Raw genomic sequence first — 22420 nt, forward strand, 5'->3', positions numbered from 1 at the left:
AGAAATTAGATTTCTATAATGTAATTAGGTACATAATTAACACTCATCAAATATTTAATTACCTTTCAAACATTTAACATGTAAATATAGGCGGTTCTAATTATGTTGCACTGTACTAAGGTAAATAAATCTATTTATATTTTAATCTGATACATAGGAATTCATAAATTTAGAACCTTAATGGAAAAATTGAACTAATCTTTAAATTCTGATCTACAATTTAAATGGAAAAGACATTTTCTTTATCCTATATTGCTTTTAGTAGACAGTAAAGTACTTTGAAGTCAAGGACTTAATGGAGAAAATTATAACCCTATCTTGATATTCTTTTGCTCATTCCACTTGAGGAAAAAAATGATTTACTGTTTATTTCCTTTGGGAACTACTTAATGTACAATGGACCCAAAGTCCAGAGATAATGTAATTAAAGCACCTAGCACAAAGCTATCATACAACAGAACTCTGATTTATTAATGGTAATACCCTCTCACTTTCTTCATTTCACTCAATGCATTCCTGAGCTCTTAAGAGCACTAAAATGGTTTTCTGACCATAATCATTGTAACGTCCAAACTGTTTTTCACTAAAAAGACAAGGATTATAAGTTCTGATCTTATCATTACAATACAGTATTTTGTAACCAAAGTAAAACATAATTTTTTTTTAAAAAAAGGAAAAGAAAAAGCTAGAAATTAGGCCTGTACTTTTTCTTCCTAATCTTTTATCTCCAAAAACTGCTACTAGAAGAAGTGAATTCTTCTGGGAGAAACCAAAGCTGGCTTAACAGAGACAGAGGTGGGCTTTGAAGGATGAAAGGGAGTTCTGAAGGCAAAGAAGGGTTGGATCAGTTTTATTCTGGGAATGGCAAATAGGGTGTAGCTAAAGCATTGCGATTGTGTGCATGGGGGTTAAAAGTGACTGGAGATGAAGTTTAAACATTTGCGTGAGGGAAGTCAGATGGTGGAAAACGAATTGATCCTTGAAGTTACTCAGTGCAGTAACTACTGTTATGATCTCCATTCTACAGTTAAAGAAACAAACACAAAAGATTTACTTACTCAGGCCACATGATTAGCAAGTGGTAGGACAGGAATTCAAACTATGATGATCTGGGCTTTTAACAACTATATTATAGAATGAAAGATAATACTGAGCCTTGTTTTTTAGGTGACTGAATGGGGCAAGATGACTTTACCTGGAAGACTGGGGCATATTTACTAACTTGATCATAACTATTTAAAAAAGTTGAGAATGTCACATTATGAAGCAATAAGGAATTATAGTTAGTACCCATATCACAATAGTTTTTCAAATGATTTTGCAAACATTTGAAAGATTTTACAGTTAGTAAATTCCCATTAGACAAATTCGTTCTCACAAATAAGAAAGCCTCTCCCACTGGAGACTAGTTTTATTATAACCTCGTGTTTTATTGTTTTAAATTCTTGTCTCTGCTATACCACAAAGTAAGTAATCTTATTATTTCCATATTCCACATGTATTTTCTTTGAAAATGAAAGAACCATTTTTTTTCATTATCATTGGTTGTTAACTTTTGTGCAATTTAGTATTGTTAATGCAGGCTCAATATCAATTGATACGGCAATTCTAAGTCACATTTGGTCCATTGGTAATAATTAATAGAGTTAACTAATTACACAGCATCCATTTGAAATTGTACACTTTCCATGACAAAAATTTTTTATATTTGAGGATGGGAAATGGGCAGAAAGATTAATACTGAAGATTTAAGACTAAAATAGCCAATAGTAAATTTCATTCTCTTATTGAACTATTTTTGCCACATTTCATAATGAAATGTTCTGTTTTTTCATGAGTATCCTAAGAATAAGACCCAAATAAGAGAATATTCATTTAAAGTCTTTAGTCACGGAATTTACCTTTATTCTTAAAATGAACTCTCAAGTGAGTTATGTATCATTTTCATGTATCTTCATTGTAATTGTTCCACATAATTTTTGTATGTGGCCCACGTCACTTTATTTTGATACACAATTTATTCGTGACATTTTTTCTATTTGAAGTGATAATTTGATAGTTACTTATACTCTGCTTTTACAGTATATTATAAATTTGAAAGATATAAAGTATTTTTCTAAATTTCTTCATGATTTATTAGACCACTTACAAGTAGTTATAGACATGTGTTTGCACGAGTATAGTAACATATATTCTAATGATATATGTGGCTAAGAAATCCTGCAAATTTATGGTTTCATAATTTATGAAACCATAATTTATGCTTATACATTTTGCCTTCCTAGCTTAGGATGTCAATTTTTAGGCAACCAATTTTAGCTAAGAGCCTACCTATATTGTAAATCTCCCTTTATCGTCCTTATAAGTTTGATACTATTTTGTACCTATCAAAGGCACAGTACAGTATTTGGGGTATTTGCTATTTATGTGACTTAAAGACATATCTTCAATATTATTTTATATTACTTTTAAGTGTACAGCATAGTGGTTAGACATTTATATAATTTATGCAGTGATCCCCCTCCATAAGTCTACCTGGCACTATACATAGTTATTACAATATTGACTATATATTACAATATTACAACATTCCCTATACATTATATCCCTGTGACTATTTTGTAACTACCAATTTGTACTTCTCAGTCACTTTACGTTTTTCACCCAGCTCCCCAACCCCCCTCCATTTTGTTCATGAGTCTGTTTCTGTTTTGTTTGTTTATTTTTTTTTCTTTATATTCCACATATATATGTGAAGTATAGCCATTTCACTCTGGGTATTTATCTGAAGAAATCTGAAACACTAATTCACAACAATATATGCACCCCTATATTATTTGCAGCAGCATTTACAATAGCTGAGATATGGAAGTAACCTAAGTGCCCATTGATGGATGAGTGGATAAAGAAGATGTGGTAAATACATACAATGGAATATTACTCAGCCATAAAAAATGAAATCTTACCATTTGTGACAACATGAATGGACCTAGAGGGTGCTATGCTGAGTGAAATAAGTCAGACAGAAAGAAAAACCACTCTTAATTGTCAACTGCAGTGGCTCTTTGTCCTCAGCCATTTTGAATCCTCTGTTACTTTCGAAACTTTCCACTATGATTCATCTTTCTTCCCTTGGCTTCTTCTCTTCTCAAACATGTCTTCCTTGGTATTTTTTCTATTTTATTTACTGGCCCCCGTTACTCTGCCTGACATGTCTGTATTTTTCCCAAAATTGAAATAGTTTTATTGTTTTAAAAGTTACTAAAATAATATAAATTCAGTTAGAAAAATCCAAGAAATATAAAAAAGTACAAGAAGGAAGAAAAACAAAACAAAACAACAATTCAAAAACCCACCCTCTAGAAATAATGTTATTCTGAACAGAATAATAACAGAAATAATATTATAGACAGAATATTAATTTAATTGTGTGTTGTAAACAGACACATAACGATAACTAAATTACATATAAATGGAATTATGGTACATTTTTATCTTTTAAACTACTCTCTTTCCATTAAAAAAATTAACATATTTCCACATTAATATAGATATTATCTATTTTAATTGTATTCATTACTTCACTGCATGGTTGTACAATACTTTATTTAACCAATCTCTTATCAATGGACATTTTATTTCTCATTTTCTCTTTTAAACAAACCTGCTATGAACATGACTGTATGTGCATCTCTGTGCACTTGTCATTCCTGATATAATTCTCAGCAGGAGAATCACTGGGTCAAGAAGTTATAAAGTTAAATTTTTGATATGTTTTTATACTGTCTTCCAGAATGATTATACTGAAATATTCTGCCATTAACATAATGTGAGAAATTCCATCTACTTCTTTAAACTTTTAACAATTCTCAACTATCTTTTTAAATGTTGGTTTCTCTCCACATGTGTCCTTGATTTTTTTATTTTTTATTATTATTCATACCCTCCCTGGTTGATTCACTTCCTAGAAGTTACTTCTACCTATAAGTGCTTTAGGAGTCCATGTGAACTCCAGATGTGTCCTGTGGACCTTCATACATTGAATATACCTAAGGTAGACACACGGAAGAAAATGGATATGACGAAAGTTGAGATCATCTCATACAAATGTTGCTTGAGGAATATGCTAAGGGAATAGTTAGAACATGATTGCTAACTTAAAGTATTTGAAAGATTGTTATATGGAAAATGAAATAGACTATCATTTTATGTTACTCAAAAATAGTAAAATTTTGTATGAGTAGAAAAAGCTATTTAAAGAACTTAATATTAATTTGTTAAAAGTGCCCTATTGGATATGGCTACTTAGAAGTTTTTAGTTTTAGAAATTTTTGGTCAACTTCTTCAACTCTTGTTTAAAATGAGAGGTTTAAGACAGGTGATCCTTTAAAGAATTTTTTAGCTCTAAGTTCTGTGATTTTTTTATTTCATGAAAATGGATACACACAAACAAAAAAGCTGGGGTAGCAATATTTATACCAGAGAAAATAGACTTTAAAACCAGGGCTATAATAAGAGACCAAGAAGGACCCAGTAATCCCACTTCTAAGTATTTATCTGAAGAAACCCAAAATGCTTGAGGGGACCTGTGTATCCATATGTTCACTATAGCATTGTTTACAATGGCCAAGATCTGGAGGCAGCCTGGGTGTCTGTTGATGGAAAAATGGATAAAGAGGAGGTGGTACATATATACAATGAAATATTGCTCGACCATGGAAGGGAATGGTTTCTTGCCATCTGTGGCAGCATGGATGGACCTGGAGGGTATTTTGCTGAGTGGAGTATGTCACAGAGAAAGACAGATGTAATGTGATTTCATTTATCGGGGTTTAGATTTATCAGGGTGATAAATGGGAGGGGCTGGGGGCAGGGTGAAAAAGGTGAAGACATTAAAAGTACAAATTGATAGTCACAAAATAGTCATGGGGATATAAAGTAAAGCATAGGGAATACGGTAATAACTGTGTAGTGCCAGGTGAGTGCTAGACTAGTCAGGGGATCACTTCTTAAATTACATAAATGTTTAGCTACTATGCAGTACACCTAAAGTTAATATAAAATAATATTGAATGTAAAAAAAAAAAAAACTAAAGAAAATAAATTTTGTGATCTTTAGGAGAACTTTTTAGAGAATGCTTAAAATGTAAATTCCTTGTTAACCTTGATTAATATTTAAATACTTTGAAGTTTTTCATTTCTCTGACTGACAAGAAAAGTTTATTAGTTTTAAATTTGAAAAGGACAGCTCACTCTGTGTAAATGAAAGGTTTAAAAATGTCCTATAAATTTTTCATGCCTCTTGAAAGCCACACAAACTTATTCTATAACTTTCTTGAAGAAGAAATTTGATGTAGAGTCGACATGGTAAAAAAAAATCAGCAAATGTAAATTTTATTTATTTAATTAAAAAACTCAATTACATTTGACATACAATGTTATATTTGTTTCAGGTGTGCAACATTGTTCTTAGACATTTGTATATCTTATGATCACTCCACTATATCTAGTACTCACCTGCACCATACATAGTTATTACAATGTTATTGACTATATTCCCTATGCTGTACTTTACATCCCTGTGACCAATTTTATAACTGCCAATTTGTACTTCTTAATCTCTTCAACTTTTTCATTCATCTCTCCAATCTCCCTCCCATCTGACAATCATCAATTTATTCTCTGTATCTATGAGTCTGTTTCTGTTTTGTTTGTTTGTTTCTTTTGTTTTTTAAATTCCACATATAAGTGAAATCATGTGGTATTTTTCTTTCTCTGTCTGACCTATGAGTATTTCAGTTAGCATAATACCATCTAGGTCTATCCATGTTGTCGCATATGGCAAGATTTATTTATTTAGTTATTTAACATAGTACTTAAGTAGCATTTTATTTTTGATATTTAAATAAAACGTACCCAAGGATGACCCCTAAAAATGTAATATTGTTTTCCATCCTTCATTCTCAAAAATATGGACTAAGTGGAAACATCCATAAACTGTCAAATTGGTGAGAAAATTAATTTTCATTATATATATATATTATACATACACATACATATACATATATATGAACTGAAACAAAGGAAGACTCAACAAGTTGGGATTTTTCCTTGTAGTAAAAATGAAAATTCATCTTATTCACTAAATCTAAAGAGCTCAAGTTTTATCCTAAATTCTTCATGATAGGGAATATATCATATATGCCCAAGTGTGAGTGGAGATTTTCCCTAAAAAAACAAGTCTCTCAGAGAAGAGAGATTCACTTTGTTTTCCAGTCCTTACAAAGTCATTTCATTATTTATTTTCTTTTGCATTAAGTCCTGTTTGGAAAAGACATGTGACATTTTAAAATATCTGCAGTGAAGGCTAATTTGAGATACTTTAGAAGTCTGTTGATAAAAAAACAGCAGGAAAAAGGAAAGGAGGGAAAATGCAAAGAATTGATGGAGTTATTTACTAATGCAAAGATGACTTTACCATTCAAAGTATTGTGTAACATTACAAACAAACTTTTATAAGATAATATTTTTAAATGATAGAAAGATCATTAAAAACAAAAATAGTCTGGGAATCTGTCACAGACAAAAGGAGCCTAAAGAGACATGACTAAATGTAACGTGGTATCCTGGATGAGATCCTGGAAGAGAAAAATAACTTACAAGATCTGAATGCAAATAATGGATGTTAGTTAATAATAATAAACCAATATTGGATTATTGTGACAAATGTACCATATGTACCAATTATTAACATATGATGTTGATAATAGGGGAAACTGGGTGTGGGTTATAGGGGAACTCTGTACTATCTTCACAGTTTTTTGTAGATTAAAAACTCTTCTAAAAAATAAATTTTATTTTAAAAAAGACGAAGTAGCTGATTGTGGAAATCATGAATATGAATATATTAGAAGTATAGAAAAAATAACTATCCTCATGTGAATGGGTGGTTCTGGCTAAGAATAAAATTTCCAATGACATCATCAAATATGAATTTCACCTCAGCTTGAGAGAAGTAAGGCTGTCAACTTTGGATAACTATGTTAGGTGTCTAAGTGACTAGTGATGATGAAGACATTGTCATAGCCTCATGAAGATGCTGAAATAAAATCTTTTCCTGAAATGAGGACATGGGTAAAACTATTCTTCAAGGTTTAAACTTTTATTTTGGTTATTGGGTTCTCAGATTTTTTACATTATTTAAAAAAACTAATTCAATAATCATGAAAGTAGTCTTTGTATGGACCACAAATGGGGAATCAAAGATTCTGATTAATCCAATCGACAAGAAAAATCAAATTTGAATTATTAATTTATATAATATGTAATTTGAAAAATATATATCCATATAAATTAATAATACAAAAGCTTATATAATCAAACTGGCCATAAAGCTTTTTAAACTTGCTCAGTGATAAAATGTTTCACCTTGTATTTAGCTGATCTGTGCTCAAGCATCTTACGGTACTATGTTCAAGCATAATATGCAGTAAGTGCATTCATCACATAGGAACCAAGGTATATTGCAGAAGAAGGAAAAGCAAAAACTAAAAACCAAAAACAAAAGCACCAAGCAACAGCATTCATTCAACAAATGTTTACTGAGCATCTTTGTACTAGATACTATTCTCGGCATTTAGGATACACAAACAAACAAGACTTCTGCCGCCATGGAGCTTACATTCTAGAAAGGAAAGTCAGCAAACAATAAATATAATAAATAAGTAAACACTGTATATTATAAGGAGCTATGTGTTATAGGAAAAGAAAAATTAGAACAGAATAAGGGTGATGAGCAGAGTTGTGGTAGGTGGGGGACGCAGGTGAGCAGGTCGCAGTGTTAAGTGGGGCGGTCGGGATAGGCCTCAGAGGAGACATTGGGTCAAAGATCCGAAGTAGGTGAGGGAGTTTTCCGTACAAATGTACGGGGGAAGGGCATCAAATTATCTAGTACTATATTTAGGTTTGTATCCAAATAATTCCTCTAACAAAAGAACAAAAAAGTACAACTTCTATTACCATAATAATATTAAAGCATCTTGCATTTGGATTCAAATATTTCTACAGATCAATACATTCCTTCACACCTTTTTCATTTCATTTTCTAAATTCTCCTCCTCTTGACCCTCGGACAGCCTTCTCCTCAAATCAGCTATTTCCCTGTCTGCGGATGCTGCATACAGTGCCCACTATGTTTGCTCCTGCTCCAGCCGAATGTGGAAGGGGGGCTCATGATCACGCACTCTTTCTTTTTTAACAGCCTAAGTGAAGCACCTTCTCTCCACTGTCTTTTCACTCCATCTATTACAGCCTCTTGCTTGGTATTCTCAGAGACTGTGGCAACGGCCTTAATATGCTCCATCACTGCCTGGGTTTCCCAGAGCTGTGTTTCAAGGTGTCCCAAATCACCATGTACAGCGTTTAACACTGCATTTTGCCTCTTCAGATCCTCTTCTTTAGCCAAATGTAACTCTTTAAATTTGGCTCTCTTTTGATTAAATTCTTGCTCAAGCTTCTACTGTGCATGTAAAAGTCCTGCATTGATTCCCCCCCCCCCCCCCCAATTTTGCTACCCATTGCTGAAGAGAAACGTCAGCCTGCGAAGCCACGCAGCTGCTCCATGGCCAGGACACGGGCTTTGGGGAGCCGGGATGGGCGGGGAAGCCACGATCCTGGATCCCAGGGGTGGGGGTGGGGGGAGCTGAGGGGCAGAAAGAGCCTGGACCCAGCTGTGTTGCTGCCCCTGCTAAAGCCGAAGTTGGCCCTGCCAGGGCCTCCTGCACAGACGGACCTCTACCACTGATCTCAGCCTCCTCATCCTGACAGCAGGGAAATACACAGTGCCAAGATTTCTTTACTTTTCACGGCTGAGTAATATTTCATTGTATATAGGTACCATATATTCTTTATCTATTCATCCATCAGTGGGTACTTAGGTTGCTTCCATATCTTAGCTGTTGTAAATAATGCTGCAATGAATATAGGGGTGCATATATCTTTTCAATTAGTGTTTTGGATTTCTTCAGATAAATATCCAGAAGTGGAATTGCTGGGTTATAGGTAGTTTTATTTTTAATTTTTCGAAAAACCTTCAGACTGTTTTCCACAGTGGCTGAACCAATCTGCAATCCCACCACCAGTGCACAGGGGTTCCCTTTTCTCCACATCCTTCGCAACACTTGTTTGTTGATTTATTGATGATAGCCGCTCTGACAGGCGTGAGGTGACATCTCATTGTGGTTTTAATTTGCATTTCTCTGATGATTAGTGATGTTGAGCATGTTTTTATTGGCCATCTTTGGAGACATGTCTATTTCGGTTCTCTTCTCATTTGTTAATTGGATTGGTGTGTATGTATGTGTGTTACGTTGTGTGAGTTCCTTATATATTTTGGGTATTAACCCCTTATCAAATGTATCACTGGGGAATATCTTCTCCCATTCAGTAGATTGTCTTTTTGGTTTGCTGATGTACAAAAACTCTTTAGTTTGATATAGTCACATTTGTTTATTTTTTCCTTTGTTTCCCTTGCCCAAAAAATATTACTGGTAGCAATCTCAAAGAGTTTACTGCCTATATTTTCTTCTGGGAGTTTTATGGTTTCAGGTCTTACATGTAAGCCTTTAATCCCACCTTGAGTTTATTCTTGTATATGGTGTAAGAAATAGATCCAGTTTTTTTTTGCATGTATCTGTCCAGTTTGCACAACACCATTTATTGAAGAGACTGCCTTTATCTCATTCTATATTCTGGACTCCTTTGTCATAGATTAATTAACCATATAAGAGTGAGTTTATTTCTGGGCTCTCTATTCTGTTCCTTTGGTTTATATGTCTGCTTTTTTTATGCCAATATCATGCTGTTTTGATTATTATGGCCTTGTAGAACAATTTGATATCAGGTAGTGTGATACTTCTAGCTTTTTTCTTCTCTCTCAAGGTTGCTTTGGATATTTAGAGTATTTTGAAGTTCCATATAAATTTTAAGGTTATTTGTTTTAGTTCTGTGAAAAATGCCATAGGTATTTTGACAGGGATTGCATTGTATCTGTAGATTGCTTTGGGTACTAAGGATATTTTAAAGATGTTAATTTTTCCTATCCATTTGCATGGTATATACTTCCATTTATTTGTTTCTTTCTTCAATGTCTTATGGTTTTCTGAGTATGGGTCTTTTATCTCTTTGGTTAAATTTGGTTAAATATTCGTATATATTTTATTCTTTTTGATGCAATTGTAAATGGAATTGTTTTCTCAATATATCTTTCTGATAGTTTGTTATTGGTGTATAAAAATGGAACTGATTTCTGAATATTAGTTCTGTATCCTACTTTACTGAATTCATTCATTAGTTCTAACAGTTTTTTGGTGGATTCTGTAGGGTTCTCGGTATATAGTTACCATGCCATCTACAAATAATGACAGTTTTACTTCTTCATTTTCAACTCGGATGCCTTTATTTACTTTTCTTGTTTGATTGCTGTGGGTAGGCTTCTCCAGTACTATGTTGAATAAAAGTAATGAAAGTGGACATCCTTGCCTTATTACTGATTTTAAAAAGCTTTCAGCTTTTTAGCATTGAGTATGACGTTAGCTATGGGTTTGTCACATATGACCTTTATTATGTTGAGGTATATACCTATACCTAGTTTGCTGAGAGTTTTTATTACAAATGGATGCTGGATTTTGTCAAACACTTTTTCTGTATCTAATCGTATTCGAATTCATTCGTTTATTCAAGAAATGTGGAGGCTTACTATGTTCAAAGACTAAAAAAACAGCAACACTGCTATTTCAAGACCCAAAGTAATTTAGTTACTATGGTTTGCTCAAGCCAGTGTTACAAACTTTTAAGAAATAGATTTTTGAAAATATGTCACAGTATCTTCCAAACTAGTAAATTTCAAACTATGGCATTTTTGATGAGCAACTTTAGCACTTTCAAGATTTCTATTTTCTATATAGAATAGTTACAGTCATGCTGCCTTTGTTTTGCAACAATTGCAAATAAGGTCCTAAGGTCAGGTGACTATGACCAGTGCCGTTGTTTGCTTTTCTTTCAGCAAAACAACACAAGAAACAAGAGCAGTAGCCTAATAGTATCTCTTTGTCACACACACACACACACACACACACACACACACACACACACACACACAGAGTCACTCACACCCTCTTGATCTCTTTTCTTTCTCTCTATTGCTTTTCTGCAGCAGAGAATTTCTTTTGGACTTGGAGTTTTTTAATATATCATGATAAATGATACTTTGTTGTGTTTTCTGACTGTTAGAGTCTCCATGGAATTAAGGATTACATGCTTATTCAGCTTAATGTACTTGACCTTTTCCCCTGATTGACACATCTAAATAAAATGGCTGTAGCAACACAGTAATTATGCATCAGCTGTGTTATATTCATTTCATGGAAAAAACACAGTTCTCTTCAAGAGTAGATAGCTTGGCCCATTCCCTGCCAGCTAAATAAAAGAGAGTATTTTATTAGTGTTATTTTAAATCAGAGTAACATTTCTTTCCATCCCCAAATACATCTCTTTCCTTACTGCATTTTGTAAACCCTCAGTATACTATGACCACAGCCACTTCAAGAGTTGTTTCAGTACTGGTACCTCTTATATAATGAAAATATTTACAATAATTCTGGACCTACTCAGCAAGATAGTATCTATAAAATTCACGTATCAAAAATCCAGGATTTGTTAGCAAGATTTGTGCTCAGAAAGCAATGTTAACTTTAATTGAAGTCTTTGTTTTTCTAATGGGGAAATTGTATTTTCCCTCAACTGACATATAGGTAAATTTTGAATACATTTTAGTGTTCTGTGCTTATCTCAAAAATTTTTTTCTCTTAATAACCCCATTCCATTCTTACTAATGTTTTCAACATATATTCATATTTCAATGATCTGTATTGTTATTACTTTTTTAGTTTTTAATGTAATATAAAGTTAGTTCTTATAGACCATCTGACTAATTTAAAAAATTTTCACTTGAAAGGATTCCTACTTTAAATTTTTGGCCTTTATTTATCATAAAATAAAAATTATTCCCTATACGATCTTGAAAAATAATTCAGATTAGTTTTAATAATTGTCAAGTCATTTCAGAACAATGACATTTATCATTAAGTTTCTTGAATTCTTTTTCTACTTACATGATATCTACCAGGATGGAAAATTCAATTTTGGATATAAACTTATAGGAAAAGTTTATGGTAATATTAACCTGGAAATGTTATTTGTATACTGTTTTCCACAAGATCCAACATTATTCTCTATTTCCTTAAGCCAGGGTTATTATAGTTGGGATTAGAAAAGTTGTCAATATAAAGATAAGGGGAAGGCAATGAAATGAGATAGGAAAATTTTATTTTGCCTTCATATTCATTTAAGACATTGAAGGAGAGTAGAATGAAGGTGAAAGGGAACTAACAAGTATGAGTGTCTACTGTATAACAGGCATCAGGTTCAACATTTTCTATTTATTATCTCCTATAATCTTTGTAGAGTATCTCCTAAACCCATTGATAAGTTTTTAATATTTATGTTTATTAATTTTGTCCTAAAAGCAAACATAAGGTTTCTGGATCAGAGGCCGACTATTTTATTACTGACAGCAATAACTATGTTGGTCTCCATGCCCCATTCTTCCCCTTTAGGGTAATGTGATGAGAACCAGCTAGATGGTTATAGACACGGGACAGGAGCCCTAAGATTGTGAATCTGGGAATTTATATAGGAATTGTTATATAGCCAGCTTTTCCTCTCCCGACAGAGGGACAGAAATCTTTCCTCCCTTATGTAACTAAATCTCACGGAAGAGAAGGGAAAGGCCCTGAGTTTAAATCTCTTTGGAATATAAACTAGTAGCTCTGGGGCTTTGTTATCTTTGAGATGTAAACACATAAATCTGGGAGACATGTCTGTGTTTCTTTGAAGATCTCAATTCAGTTAATGTTTAACTTTCAAAGCTTGTCCTTTAACTACGGTTCCAGTGTTCCTCACTTTAGAAGTCTCTAACCATGCAAAGACATGAAAATATTTTCTCTAGGGTTTAATAACCATCAATTGTGGCAGTTTCAGTACTGTTGCTATTAAATTTGTGATCATTAGCTTTGTTTCCATTCTTAATTTTCTTAACATGTTTAGTAGCATAATGCGTTATTATGTCTGTTATCTATATATTTTACTTAAAATATCTCTATTTATATGAAGATTTATAAACTCAATAAAAATTTATTGAGCACCAAGAACTATCAAGCACTGTTCTAAACACTTGGTGGAATACAATAGTGAACAAATCAAAGATCGCTGCTTTTCTTAAATTTAAAAACTTTGGGGAGAAACAAGATATTAAACACTAAACGCAATAGGTAATTTACATGTTATGTAAGTGCTATAGGAAAACTAAAAGTAGAGGAGAAAGAGGGGCACGAAGGGTCAGAGAGAGCAGGATGTAACATGAAGTAGGTATTTACTGTAGGAAGGTGAAATATGAGCAACGACTTCAAGGAGGTGAGGCATTAGCTAAGTAGGAAGAATATTTCAGGCAGTTAAAAAAGACAGTGGGAGGTTCCCAGGGTCGCAGTGAGACTAGCAAGGAGGCCTGTGTGGCAGCAGAAGAGACCATGTCAGGAACTAACAGGGATGGGGTGCAGGTCACAGGGGGCCTTGTAGAGCATTAGAACAACCTTGGCCTTTACTCTGAGTTAAATGGGTTGACATTAGAAGGTTTAGCTGAGGAATTACATGGTCTGCTTGCATTTCAAGAGGACTACACTGGCTGCTGTGTTTAGAACAGACTGTAGTCTGCTAAAGGTAGACACAGGAAGTCACGTCAGGAGGCTATTGCAATAATGCAGGTTGGGTATGATGTGGCCCTGACCAGAGTGGTGAAGTGAAATGATAAATGGACTAATTCTAAATATATTTTGAAAGTTATCCAACAGATTTCCTGTTGGATGGGTTGTGGGCTTAAGAAAAAGAGGGGGGTCTAAAATGGTTCCCAGGTTCTTGGTCTGAACAACTAGAAAAATGTTTTGTGGTCAACTGAGATGGACAAGATTGTGGGGGAGAGGTTTATTGGCAGGGGTTCGGATGAGGGAGATTGGGAATTCAGTCCTGATGGTGTTGATTTTAAGATGTCTTTTGGATGAGCAGTGGCAGTGTCAGGTAAGCGGTGGGGTATGCCAGCTTGGAGTTGGAGAAAGAGCTTTGAGCTGGAAATACAAAATTGGCAGCTGCCCACACATAGATGGTAGTAGGGCAGGTTTAGGTTTTATGGGCCTGAAGCTTATGTAATTTTGAAGGTTCTGTAAGAAAAATAATTAAAAATTTGCATATCAATTAGGTATAGAGGTGAATGTTTCTTTACAATGGGACAAATTAGAATAAATACTTATTTGGAAATTGGTAAAAAACACAAAATTATAACATTTGGAGAAATAATGTAATATTTTTAACTAAGTGCCTGACATATCTCTGTAATACTTTTTCTCCTACATTTTGACCTCTAATGTCAAGCATTTTGAAATATTATCTTCTGTTGAGAATATAGAAAATTAATGCAGTCTTTCCTCTATCATGGTTAATTAAAATTTATTTTTTATTAATGATAGTCTAAAAAGGTTTCTTTCTTCTTTACAATTTATTTACAATTTCATGAAAAATTTCAAGGTGGTCTTGAAATGTAACAAAACTTCTGTCAAGCTTCTTGCATATATGACCTATAAGATTTGGAAGAATTTTCCAGAGACCAACTTTGATTCTATATAATTGAAACCTTGCTTCTTCTCCACTACCCACATACTTCCAATGCTGGGCAGATCATGTTACCTCTGCATATTGTGACACCATTTCAGCCTTGAACCTTTATTTCAGCCTTGAACCTTTAGCTTGGCACAGTAGATACTAGGAGAATTCCTGGAAGCTACTCCAACTTCAGGATAGCTAACAATAACTTACTCAAATATGGAAGTGTCTGTGAATCACATAAATATATTCCCAATGTAAATATATCTCCAACTCTGCGTCCTTGTAGTTTCCCAAAATGTCCATGGACACTCAAGTGCTCCCTGTCATGAAGGTATCTTCCATTCACAAATCTTCCAAAAATATATGACCCTAAGAACACAGTGCTAGACCTCTGCTGACATATATAATATACTCACCCATACAAATATCTCATTTGCTTATGCTTTTGCTTTCCCATAAAATGAATTTCTTTATAGCTACTCAGTGTTATGAATATCTACGAATCTTGACTTTTTTTTTAAGTTAAAAGACTTTATATTTTAGAGCAATTTTAGGTTTGCAGAAATTATGCAGAAAGTACAATTATGCTTCCCTTCTCCCTGCACACAGTTTTCTCTATTATTAATATTTTGCATCAGTGCAGTACATTTGTTACAATTGATGAACCAATATTAATAGGTTATTGGTAACTAAAGTCCATAGTTTACATTAGAGTTCATTCTTTGTTTTGTATATTTCTACATACAAAAATATATAAAACTACATACAGGGTTTTGACAAATGTATTATATTACCTACCCACTCTCACAGTATCATGCAGGATAGTGTCACTTCTCTAAAATGCCCTGTGTTCCACCTGTTCATCCCTATTTCCTCTCCCCAAATCCTGGCAACCTCTGATATTTTTAGTGTTTCTATAGTAGTTTACTTTTTCCAGAATACCATATTGTTGGAATCCTACATAAGTATAGCTTTTTCACTGACTTCTTTCACTTAGCAACATGCATTTTTATTTCCTCTGTCTTTTTATGGTTGATAGGTCCTTTCTATTGTTGAATGATACTTCATTGTATAGATGTCCCACAGTTTATTCATTCACGTATTAAAAGACATCTTAGTTGTTTCTCACTTTTGACATTTATGAATAAAGCTGCTATAAAAATTTGTGTGCAGGATTTGTGTGGACATTTGTTTTGAACTCATTGGGGCAAATACCTAATGAGTAAATTAAGTATTGAGATTAGAATCTAGACACAGATCTCACACCTTTCACAAAAATTAATTCAAAATGGATCATAGGACCTAATGTAAAACACAAAATTATATAATTCCAAGAAGATAACATAGGAAAAAAATCTAGGTGACCTTGCGTTTAGTGATGATGTTTTAGATATAACATAAAAGCGTAATCCATGAAAGAAAAATTGATAAATTGGACCTCTTTAAAAGTAAAACTTCTTCTTTGTGGAAGACACTGTTACAAGAAGGAAAAGACAAGCCATAGATTTGGAGAATATGCTTGCAAAGGACATATCTGATAAAGGACTGTTATGTAAGATATACAAAGAACTCTTAAAATTCAATAACAACAAGTAAAAACAATCCAATTGCAAAATAAGAAAAGATCTGAACAGACATCTCACTAAAGAAGATATTGAGGTGGTAAATAAACATATGAAAGAATATTCAACATCATATGTCATTAGGGAATTGCAAATTAAAACAATGAGTTACCACTGCACACTTATAAGAATGGCTAAAATCCAAAACACTGACAAAACCAATTGTTGACAAGAATGTGGTACAACAGGAACTCACATTCATTACTGGTTGGAATGAAAAATGTTACCGCCACTTTAGAAGACAGTCTGCAGTTTCTAACAAAGGTAAGCATAAGCTTACCATATGACTCAGCAATTACATTCATAGTTATTTACCCAAATGTGTCTTGACTTTTTAACCAGCCCTGAAAGATTCTGCCTCAGAAAATTTCTTCAGCCTGGTCTTCCTTCCATTTAATACCTTCAAGACATCAGTTCAGCTGTGTGTGTTTTGGTATCTACTTCTTACCTGATTATGTTTGAATATGGTTTCAGATTAGCCTTGACTTGGCAACTTCTTAGGATGTTACTTTGGGCCATTGCCCATCAGGTCCACATTCTACAAACAAAAGCAATATTCACTATACCCAACTAACCAGGCCCTCTGAACTTGCCAGCCAGTTCCATGGTGCCCCTTATCTTTGTCTGTCTCGGAATGGTTACCTTAATCAGTAGTTAGGAACCTTTGCAATCTTTAAGGTTTAGCTCAAGAACTACCTCTCCGCAAAGCCTTTATTTGCAACTCTAGGATCTAGTCACTGTCTAAATGTCCTCAATTTTTATTTATTTCCCCATGCACTGAAAATGCTTTCAAGAAGGTTACAGATAAATATTAATTTTCAACTGTGGTGGCTAATTTTTAGTCTTAATCTTGTTTGACTCTTTTACAGCATGTAAACTGGCAACTACTCCCTTCTTGAAACTCTCCTTCTTTGCTTTCTTTTTAAATTTTTAAATTTGTGAAATGAAGCATACATATAGAAACGTGCAGGGTGCTAATGTATAAAGTTTAATAAATATTTTAAAGCAAAAACTAATATCAAGAGACAACATTTCTAACACCCAGAAGCTCCTCATGTGCTTCTTTCCAATCATAACTCTGGCTCTCCTTTATGCCAGAAGTAGCAATTATTCTGACTTTTGTATTGCTCTTTCTCTGTGTATGTATCCTTGAACAGTATATTTTAGTTTTTCTTTTTCTAAAGCTTTGTAAAGGAAATTATACTTTTTTTTTTGCTCACTAGTATGTTTGTGAGATTTACCTATGTCGTATATATCTGTAGTTTTTTCATTATTGCTGTGTATCTCCTGTTGTATGAGTACACCCTATTTTATTAATATATTGTATTAATGGACTTTTGGGTTATTTTGAGTGTTTTGTGTTTATAAGCAGTGCTGCTTTACATATTCTCCTGTATGTCATATATATGTAAAGGAGAATCTGGTGAAAATTGGGTAGGCTTTGAGATGCCTGGATAGCTTGTGCATTTACTGAGATAGGTGATAGGTAGTTAATACTTGGGGAGCAAAGAAAAGGATGAATTCCATGGACATGTTGAGTTTGACATGCCTATGGGAAGGATGTCTAAGTAATTATGTTTAATAGGTGAATGGATAGATATATAGATCTGAAGTCTGAGAGAAAGAGAGAGATCTGGTGTCATGATATAGGTCTCAGAGCCCGCAGTAGATAATAATACATGTCTATCTGTTTGTCTGTCTGTCTGTCTGTCTGTCTGTCTATCTATCATTTATCTATCTATCAAACTTATCTATGTGTATTAGTTGAAATCATGAGATCAAAGACAGTACTGGGGGTTCCAACCTTGAATGAAAACTAATATGGACAAAATGAAGGAGGAGGGAAGAAGGCCAAAATAATGTTAAATCATAGAGAAGAGAATGGTCAATGGTATTCAGTCACAGATAGAAACAGTAGAGCTGAAAAAACTCCACAGGACTTGGCATTACTAGAGACCTTGGTGAAATCTGGTTTATTAGATAGAGTGATTGTTTCACATACTTAACTGTGAAGGGAAGGGAACCGATGAAATAACTGGTTAGTTGAAGATAGGTAGAAAGTAGAACAATTTTTTTTATTAGAAGAGTATAATTATAAACTATGGGGAGTAAACACAGATTATTAAGACAGTTAATAAACTAATGGTGATTATAAAATATATAACTACATAATTAGTATTGTAAATGTATGTGACAGGCCTGTGATATACTTATATAGGTATAGTAAGGACCAAAATACAGTGCCAAACCCCAAGATTTACACACACTATAAACACTCAAAAACTATGTGCTGGATTGAATTAGATTGAGTTTCCATTAACGTGTAAATCATCATCTTCTGTGCTCTGGAGTAATTTAGAGTTTAATTTGTGCTTTTAATTCTGATGAAGGTCATCGGACACTATTTATTGGAGTTCACGTTCCCTTGGGAGGAAGAAAGAGCCATCGACGTCACAGGCATCGTGGTCATAAACACAGAAAGAGAGACAGAGAGAAAGACTCAGGATTAGAGGATGGAAGGGAGTCACCTTCCTTTGGTAAGAATCTTTCTCCTTGTTTTTTTTTAAAGTTAAATTTATGACTGTAATAATATTGTACTTGTTTGTGTGATCCATAATTAGCAGTAATACTTCATACTCATAAAATTGTTTATATTTTTATAAAGTCTGTTGGGTTGAACAGATTGGCGAGAAGTGGGAGAGCAAACGTTTGATTTTTATTTTTCTCTTGTGCATCTGCTCTGTGAAGATGAGCATTGTCTTAGATTTGTGATTGACATAACCAAGAACCATGCTTCCAGTTCTTTGACCTTCCCATGTCCTATGACCTTCTCCTTCACTGCACCCAGCTCACCTGCTCGTCCATACTTACTCCACCTCTGAGGTCATTCATGCACTCACCTTGCTCTCTGACCACGTCTCTTCTTACTTGCTTGTGCAATTACTTGACTGCTTGACCTCTTTATACTTTTCTCTATCTATGTAGTAATTTTTATTTTCTTATCTTACTCTGATTTCATAGCCTATAATTTTACTAATACTTTTGCTCATATTCTAAATACCTTAGGTCCTGTATTTTAGTTTTATTCATACATTCACCCGTATTTTAAAAAACATACTTTGTTGGGGTTTCTCCATGTCCCTGCTTTCTCCCTGTCTCCCCTAGTAGGCACGCTCTGCTGGACATAGCCTTTCAACAGGGCAGGTTGTAACTATTTAAATGCATGACTCAAATGGAGCTTCAACACCTCCTGGCAATTCTATTGCATTCCTTTGATTTTTGAAAGAATTATTTTTCAACCTTCTTCACCATTCTCCAACATCCCTCCTTTCACCATCACTTAGCAGATGTTTTCTACTTCAGAAGGAAAATATATCAACAGAAAGAACTCACTCGACTTCCCTTCTGTTAAATATACAAACATATATGCCTACATCTGCAACGTCCCTTTTTTTCTCTTAATACAATAAAGGAGTTTACTTTTCAGTTGTGTTTATGTCCTGTTGGAAATAATAGTCCTGCAGGAAAATTATAGAATTTCTAATCTAGTTGACCTCTTTCTCTCACCTGGATTATTCTAATTATCTTTTAAACGAGATAAAGTCTCTCCTATTTCAAATAGTCCCACAACCTTCCTCAAACCCACATCCCCCATTCAGCTGTATTTGGTATGAAGTAAATTAACAGCATATGAAGTTTGGGGTAACAATTTTAATTTTAGTACCCTATACATATTGCTTTATTCAATATCTGTTTAAGTATTGAGAAGTCTGTAATCTCTATGTTCTTTTCATTTTTTAAGTTTATGTTTTTTAAGCTTAAGTGCTTATAGACGTTTTTCTGTGTCCTCTTAATTAGGAAAACTTGCTAAAATAAGCCTAATGGTGGGTATATTAAAAACCTTTTTTTAATCTGCCTACACTGATATTTTTCCATTAGAGAACATTTTTCTATTTTATCTGATTCTGTTCCATTTACTTTGGTCTCTTCTTTGTGAATTAATTATCTGCATGTTGGATTTATGATATCTGTTCTTCGTCCTTTTCCTTTGTAGCTTAAAGTTAGTCTCTCATATTTGTTTGATTACCTAGAGCATCAGTTCTGCATTTCACTACTTCTATTAGGGATTTTGATTTTGCTGTTGCATTTTTAGTTTTCTTATTATATTTTCTTTACATTTCCTCCTATTCTTTCCTAATTAATTTTTGTTTTTCTGCTTGAAAGAGTCCTTTTTTATTTTGTTTGTTTATTCATTCATTCATTTATTAATTAATTAAATTTATCGGGGTGACAATGGTTAGTAAAAGAACATAGGTTTCAGGTGTACAATTCTATAATGCATCATCTATATATCACATTGTGTGCTCACCACCCAGAGTCAGTTCTCCTTCCATCACCATATATTTGACCCCCTTTACCCTCATGTACACCCCCTCTCCCTCCCCCTCTGGTAACCACTAAACTGCTGTCTGTGTCTATGATTTTTGTTTCTTTATTTCTTTGTCTTGTTCCTTTGTTGTTTTCAGTTTTATATCCTACATGTGAGTGAAATCATATGGTTCTCAACTTCTTCTGTCTGACTCATTTCGCTTAGCATAATAGTCTCAAGATTCATCCATGTTGTTGCAAATGGCACTATTGCATCTTTTCTTATGGCAGAGTAATATTCCATTGTGTATATATACCACATCTTCTTTATCCATTCATCTATTGAAGGACACTTTGGTTGTTTCCATGTCTTGGCCACAGTAAATAAAGCTGCAATGAACATAGGGGTACATACATTTTTATGTTTTTATAGTCTACTGAGAAATCCCACTATTTTTGGATATTTTCTTTTGATCCCGAAGTACATAATTGTCAGAGGTATGATCTTCCTTTGGGCCATCTAGATTTTTTGACTTTCCATTGATTTGTAGTACTTTTATAGCCTCTCATTTTTTTCCTTTCTCCTCATCTTTTCATGGGGCAGGGTTATCCATGCTACATAGGTCCAGCTATAACCTAAGATTGCTTTGAAAGGCACTGCCGTCACGGTGCTCCTTGTCTCTATCACTATGTATAGTTAAGGGCATCAAATTTCCTGAAATACCATGAATTTCTGCCAGAGGTAGAATGATTGTTGGTGAGGAGTGTGTAAAGAAAAGTACTCTGGATATCTTGCACCAGCATGATAGAAAGATGGTTGTCTCTGAGTCCGTGGGTGGACAGTGGAGGTGTGAAAGTGTCCCCCATGTTTTCAGGTGTTTTGTGAGGTAGAATCTGGAAGTGTAATAAAGAGACTATTGTGTAGATTTTTCTCCCTCCAGCTCTATCTACTTATTGTTTGTTGAGACCCCCCTCTTAGACTCTGGGAATGGATTATCTGTTGGATTAAGATTTAATGGTTACTTTGAGTTTTCATTATTTTGAAAAATATTTGAGAAAACATATTCATGTCATCTTAGAAACAAAAATAAGCTTGTTCCATCTGCCTCTGTCATCTTTTTCTCTTTTTTCCTCCATAGCTGGATGCATTATGTCAGTTTTTCTAGAACAGTGGTTCTCAGCATTGACTAGACCAGGAAGTTTTAAAAATATATTTGATGGCCAAGCCCCATACCAACGAGTCTCTGTGGGTGGGGCACAAACATAGGTATTTTTTTAAGGTACCCCAAGTGATTCTAATGTGCAGCTAAGATTGAGATCCACTGTTCTAAGAACTATGCTATTCAAAGTGTGGTCCACAAGCCAGCACTATTAACTTCACTTTCGAGCTTGCTAAAAATGCTGAATCTTAGGCCCTACCCCAGACCTCTTGAATTAGAAACTGTATATTGATAATTTAGGTAACTTATGTTACATTGAAATGTGACAAGCTCTAGAATATTGCTTGTCAAAACCTTGTTGCAATAACCTCAGTATCATCTGAGAAGCTTAAAAAAAAATTGATGCTGGGCTCCACCCTCAAAGATTTTTATTTAATTAATCTTAGGTGTTTCCCTAGGCACTGATATTGTTTTAAAGTATTCCAGATGATTTAATATCCA

General features: G+C 33.9%; 1 protein-coding gene and 1 pseudogene across 16 annotated transcripts in view; one reads left to right on the top strand and one right to left on the bottom strand.

Annotated features, from left to right (window-relative positions):
• The window catches only part of SLC4A10 (solute carrier family 4 member 10), a 255985-nt gene that overhangs the window by 98687 nt on the left and 134878 nt on the right, over window positions 1–22420 (top strand). For all 16 annotated transcript variants that reach the window (XM_074337110.1, XM_074337115.1, XM_074337114.1 and 13 more), the window contains exon 3: window positions 18782–18928. In XM_074337110.1, coding sequence (XP_074193211.1) covers window positions 18782–18928 — 147 coding nt within the window. The remainder of the gene's footprint in view (window positions 1–18781; window positions 18929–22420) is intronic.
• Window positions 6594–12654, bottom strand: LOC109445243 (rab GTPase-binding effector protein 1; annotated as a pseudogene).

The sequence above is a fragment of the Rhinolophus sinicus genome, linkage group LG01 (genome assembly GCF_036562045.2).
Source record: "Rhinolophus sinicus isolate RSC01 linkage group LG01, ASM3656204v1, whole genome shotgun sequence".
NCBI lineage: Eukaryota > Metazoa > Chordata > Mammalia > Chiroptera > Rhinolophidae > Rhinolophus > Rhinolophus sinicus.